This window comes from Aplysia californica, unplaced genomic scaffold, assembly GCF_000002075.1.
Source record: "Aplysia californica isolate F4 #8 unplaced genomic scaffold, AplCal3.0 scaffold00495, whole genome shotgun sequence".
Classification (NCBI taxonomy): domain Eukaryota; kingdom Metazoa; phylum Mollusca; class Gastropoda; order Aplysiida; family Aplysiidae; genus Aplysia; species Aplysia californica.
In genome coordinates this window covers 111481-117993 of record NW_004797765.1, presented here as the reverse complement: position 1 = coordinate 117993, position 6513 = coordinate 111481, and the positions used below count along the sequence as shown (strand labels likewise).

Here is a 6513-nt window from a genome sequence, read left to right as displayed (position 1 = left end):
CCGACTCGGTCGCCTAAAAAATAAACGTGTTTGTTTTCAGTTCCAGGCGACCGAGTGGGGCGATCGGCCTGTTCCAGCCGTAGTGGGCTCCCCGTATAACGTTAACTCTGACCCTGACCTTATGCATACCCCTGTCGTCCCCACGAGTGGAACAATAGATCTAGTTATTCAAACTTTGTCTGGCTGGTCCGATGGCTCTTCGTCCAATTTATTGACACATCACAGATAGATCGTGATCTGTCTGGCGGGACTTGGGCAGAGAGCGGGTTATCACGGTAGGCAGCCAAACGTCAAACGGACTAGCTGGAACCGACAGCACCAATAAAAATCAGGTGGGAGTGGCAAGTCTTTCTATGGCTTTATTCACCAGTGACGTAATAATTGTTGTTGAAAATTAAACAGGGGCCAAAACAACCCGGCCAGAGCAAAGAATTAGAAAAGTGAGGTACCGGTACACACGTGTGCATCATGGCTTGGAGCAGGGTAATATTGCCTATAGAGTTTGAAACAATAAGTAGAAGCCTACGCCCTTGCAACAACTTACAAGTCGATCTTTACTGGTTTGCTTAGAGCAAGCAGCAAAGTTGACGTGTACATGATTAAAACGGAACGTTGATTTTCTTATGTTACTTACATGTGTAAACAAGTCAAACTGGAAATTATACATGGATCAGTTTTTAACATTAGCAAATCTAGAGCTTAACCCCAGCATGGGAAGGGGATTTTTGGGAGTTGCCGACTTCAGAACGGTTGATATGAGATTTTTTAAATCTTATGTCATAAAATTCGTTTTTTCATTTAACAATTCAAGTATTTTGCAAGGCTGACGAACCTTTGTGCACTTTTAACTTTTTGCAGCCTATGATATTTAAAAATATTGTAATTTTTTTATTTCGCAAAAATTAACAAAAATAAATTAGTTTTGGGGAAAAAACCCCTGTACAACACCGACTAAAACCAAAATCTAGTCCTTGATCCCCTCCCTTCCCGATTTTTTTTGTTTACTTTGGGCCCTCATTTCTAAATTTTATATTCGGCTTGGCTTGTTTCGTTTTGTTTTACGAATCTAAAATTTTAAACGATTGTACAGAAACTCGATACCTTCTCCTGGACTCGATCTCACCACGATACGATATACTTTTATGTCAATTATTTTTCGAAACAAAAATTTTTAGTTCCTAGTGCCATCTAAAAAATCTAACCTGTCCTGGAAGCTACTCAAAACACCAAGCTCAGAAATAATGTCAGGGTCGTAATATAATAATAATAAACCATCGAAACATATTCGACTCTGATAAACTGCTGGCGATTTTTTTCAACAAAGGAATCGATTCGAAAAGCCCACAACTGCTCCACTTCCACTTCCTGTCTTCCTTTTCCGCACAGTCGCCATCATGGTAAGTCCGCGTGCGATTTCTCTCTCTGATTTTTACGAAAAAAGTATGATTTCTTTGCTCTGAATTATATTTAGAGTGTAAATATAGGATTTAAAAGTTAAGTTTTGTTTGGTATGCATTTATATATTATCACGTTTGACGTTTAATTTCGTTTTGTAATCAAATTGGAATTATGTTCAGTCCACTCAGCCTGTCGGTGTTGTGGGACGCCCAGGCAACGTGGGGAGAGCATTTAGCAAATTCCAAGTTTCTCTTTTGTCACCACGAATCAACATACCAAGCATAAAGGGCAATGGTTTTGTTGCAAACTGAATCACGTTTTAAATGTCTTTATTACTATCAATTCCACTGAGCTGGTTGCTTATTTGTTGGAATCTGCCCCTTCTTTCTTTGTTCACCATTTTTTTCTGTCAATTTAGATTAGATGACTAAGACTAAGACAATCCGTGACTCTACTAAGACAACTGTACTACTTTCTCTTCACTCTGGCCCACATCCGCAGATGCAATTTTTTTGTGGGCAGACATATATTTTTGGGTGCATTAGATCTAGAGATCTACACACCCAGTGACCACTCGGTTGTCTCAAATTTATTGTTCCTTGTTTACAAAACTTCAAACGTGCATCATTCGGCGCTTTTTCGGTAGTTCCCACCCCCCTTATTTGATAGAGCCTGACCTACATCTAGATCTATATACGTTTGATTCGCGGCAAGCTAAGATGTCAAACCTAACAACTGCAAAACATTAAATTGTGGTAAAATTCAGGGGGGCATGCCCCCCTGAAACCCCCCACCTTGTTTTTATTCGGTCAGGGGGGCAAGCCACCCTGAAACCCCCCTACTCTTGGGGCCAAAACCGGCGAATAACAAATGCGGGTGGGAACTACCGAAAAAGCGCCCATCATTCAACCTTTCAGACTTGACTGACGGGGGGGGGGGGATATGGAAAAAAGCCAGATGGTATCACCATCTTCTTGTTCAAGAGTGGCAAATGTTTCTTGTGGGATGACATGTGCTCTAATTCATTCTTGCTGTGTAGTTAATCACCTCAGCCTGTTCCGAGCAGTAGGCCTAAATCTAAATCTAGATCTAGATCTAGATCTAGACTTTTAGATCTAATATATCTAGATACGTTGCCGGAAAGGTTGAAGTCCAGATCGAAAATATGCTGTCCTCACTGACCTGTGACTTTGTCCCGGTGGCGGTGTAAACATGTCTATGTGAGGCATCGCAGTGTCTCACGCCTCTGACCATCTTCTCACAGTGGGTTTGAAGCGCTCATAGAAGAAGCAGGAGAAAGAGGAGGAGGAGAACAAGAAGAAGAGGAAGAAGAATTTAGTACATGTAGTAATACATGTTACAAAAATACCAAATGGGGACTTTCGTTTGTTACCAAACCTTGGGAGAGAGGGAAAGAGAGGCAGATGGACAGACAGCGTGTCTTTCGCTACAAGGGTAACTAGGCTAGATCTAGCCTAGTGCGTGAGTCTCATCAGTCTTCGCTGCCTCGCTGTGATGCACAGTAACAAAGCCCCGGTTTCGAGGGAATGCCAAGATTTCAGGTCTTATCTAGATTCTAGATTTAGATGGCCTACATGCATGTTGTTTTTAGTTTTCAAATCCCTTTAGCTGCGAGCATGTCGCTCTTGACAACGCAATGCCTCCCTCAAGATGGCCTACACGCATAAAGAAGGCTTTGACTCGTGTTCCCCTTGTAAAAATAATGTTAAATAAACCACAATCTTACATCTTTGGCTGTGCGCCATGATGTACGTCAACAAAGGAGTTGGCGGAGGTGACTGTGATGCTCCTGTTGTCTAAGCAAAAGTAAACACACGGCTGCAAAAGTGAAAATGTAACTAAACTCGCGGTTTGGCATTTCACCGGAAATGCGGACGAGTAACGAATACGCAAAAGCCATGTTGACGTTCTGTCTGGAAGGGCATGTGGCGCTCATCAAAATAGCAAAATTGGAGAAGCAGGCATTTTTGCGCGTGTTAGGCGATTGGCACCAGGCGATTTTTATCGATTTTTTTTGGGATCTCAAACCACTTTATGTTCTCTAGCAATGCCAATGAAAATTTAAATTTTCACTTTTGCCCCCCTTTTTTGGTACCTAAGAAAGAATTTTCAATTCTAATAATTATGCTTCTTGAATTTTGAGAATCGGTTCATAAATAAAAAAGTTATGGGGTTGTAAAGGTCGGCAAAATATGGATGACCCACATATAGGAAAATACTCCTAAAACGTGGACCACGCAGTAGCAGATTCTGTATGAAAATCGACGATATCTCGGTAACTAATCCGAGTGTTCGAGAGAAACTGGGCTACCCAATGTGTTTTTGAGTGTAGAAATCATTTCTGCAGTCAGATTTACTACCAATTTCGTAGTTATTTTGTTATAATTAAAATTGTGGTGTACATATTACGATTTTGCGAAAAAGGGGTGTCGGGATGAGTCCATTTTATTTATAGCATCGTATCACAGCATGGGATCTTTAAGAATATATGTCGGCAGCGTGACTACATAATTGCAAAGCTTTTTATGATGACTTTAGACCATGCCAACCGTAAAAGATAAGTTAATTCAATCTAGCATGCCGTACAATTAAACTTTCTTTTTCCCCGTTGAGACGCGAACACCCCGAGACGAGATAACCTCGCCTCGGAATACCCCCATTGCGATGTTACAGGGGAATAGAGAGAAAAACAACCGGATGCGCCCGCCCGCCATTGCCCTATTTCAAGTGACCAATGAACGGGCCCGGAATAGTCATGCGGGGATTTGTAGGTCACATACATTTGCCACGAGAGTGAAGGGAAAATGGCCGGTCTCCGTGCGAAGCCGCTTTGGATAGGGGGGTAGTCGTAGATTTACGATCGGGTCTAAACAACTACTTGACACAGAACTCTCAAATTTGAGCACACTATAGAGGATAGATAGATCTATTACCATCTGGGTGTTGAAATTCAAACTCCTTATAGTTTTCGGTGTACACGATACGAAAGTGTTCCCGACACCAAAAGTATAGGTTAATTTATGTGTACGAACTTCAACGTCCACATATCATTAGTTTGCCCTATTTTCTGATTGGTTGCCGAGTTTCATTCGGATTGGTTCGGAAATAGAGCAGACCGAGGTTGACAAAGTTAGTCACCTACGCTTCGGCCGGGTCCGCAAAATCGCCCGTAAACGGGGACCAAATTTTCGCCTCGCGGGAAAGCCCGATTGGCATTGCTATGATCTCATTCAAAAACAATTCCATGTGAATTTTACTGAAAGCTTTGATGAAAGGCACAAAATATATCGTTTTTTCAGTTTTCAAGGACTTCCTAACTCTTTCTCTTTAGCTGTTCGAGTTATCAAACTTAAGCGGTCATTTTCCTGCTAATTTCACTACGGTGGAGTCTTCTTATAACGAGTCCTGAAATAACGAGACACTTGTCCAATGCGGGGATAGGCCATAGTTAGATGCATATATTTTCAAAAATATAATGCAAATTGTTCTACGGCCGAAACTACTCCTCCCAAAGAGTGCCAAATCCCGAAACATCAGCTTTTATTACTTCAGGGCAACTTTTTTCTCTGAAACCCCACTTTTTTATTTTACGAATTATTAGACTAATATGCGATGAGGCCAAGTGTAATAATAGACTTTTTTTTCCTGCCTAAATCTCCCTTTGCGCACACTCCTGACTTTGTACCTAAGTCATCCAATGTATTCTCATTCATGACAAAACTGCTTTGTGAAAGGTTAACGGTAATTTATATATTTTTTCACAGACTGTCAAACGCCGGAATAACGGACGTAATAAGAAGGGCCGTGGCCACGTCAAGTATGTGCGTTGCACCAACTGTGCCCGCTGCTGTCCCAAGGACAAGGCCATCAAGAAATTTGTGATCAGAAACATTGTGGAGGCTGCAGCTGTGAGAGATATCTCTGAAGCTAGCGTCTACGAAAGTGAGTGAAATTCCACTTTTAAAAAAAAAATTGGTGACAACAGGGTGATTCGGGAATGTTCAGCTATTGAAAAAAAATGCTTGAAGGCCTACCTTGACATTTTTTTTTTAAAAGGAAGTTAAAACAATTGAAGTCATGGTTGGTATCTCACAGTTGTTGGTTATATTAATTTAGTTGAAAACTAAAGAGTGCTGCACTTACTAGTCTTTCACTTTGCTATGTAGTTCCTGGTCACCTTCTCATTTCTTGGTCAAGGAGGGGAATATATTTGATGCATCTATAAAAGTACATTTTAATTAAAAACAAAAATTTTCCCCCTAATTCTAACAATATGCTACCATGTGGAACTGTTGCACCCACAATCCAGCTCCGCACTGATGATATATCAGAAGCGATCGTTCAACTTGTGGAAAAGCAAACTTCATTCGTGCTATGTGGCAATGTCCTCCCATGGGTTTTGTCGCACGTTACGATTGAGACATTTTATTGGTAATGTTATGTTTTGACTGTTTAAACGTTGCCAGCAGATTTGTTTTAGTGATTTTCTTTGATGCCCCACTGGGATTGAAATTCCAAGCTTAGGCTTAAAACTATTTTCTTATATAATGATTATTTTTAGAAATTCGTGATCATAAACACTGGAGGCTGCAGCTGTGAGAGATATCTCGGAAGCTAGCGTATACGAAAGAGAGAAATTTCCCCCCCTTTAAAAAAAAAAAAAATTGGTGACAACAGGGTGATTTGGGAATGTTCGGCTATTTTTAAAAATGCTTGAAGGTCTGCCATGACCTTTTTTTTAAAAGGAAGTTAAAACAATTGTCATTGTTGGTATCTCATAGTTGTATATTAATTTTAGTTTGGTAGTTTGAAACTAAAGAGTGCAGCACTTTAAATTACTAGTCTTTCACTTTGCTATGAAATTCCTAGCCACTGTTTTATTTCTTGGTCAAGGAGGGGAATATATTTGATGCATCTATAAAACTGCATTTTTATTTTTAAAAATGTTTTCCCCCTAATTCTAACAATAGCTACTTAAGTATGCTACTGTGTGAAAATGAGACACCCACAATCCAGCTCCGCACTGATGACATATCAGAAGCGATCGTTCAACTTGTGGAAAAGCAAACTTCATTCGTGCTATGTGGCAATGTC

General features: G+C 40.5%; 1 protein-coding gene across 1 annotated transcript in view; it reads left to right on the top strand.

Annotated features, from left to right (window-relative positions):
- Nucleotides 1–1300: 1300 nt before the first annotated feature.
- Nucleotides 1301–6513, top strand: part of LOC101847281 (40S ribosomal protein S26) — a 13909-nt gene continuing 8696 nt past the window's right edge. Inside the window, exons 1-2 of the mRNA XM_005105837.3 lie at nt 1301–1397; nt 5184–5361. Of these exons, the coding sequence (XP_005105894.2) occupies nt 1395–1397; nt 5184–5361 (181 nt within the window). The 5' untranslated portion in view covers nt 1301–1394. The remainder of the gene's footprint in view (nt 1398–5183; nt 5362–6513) is intronic.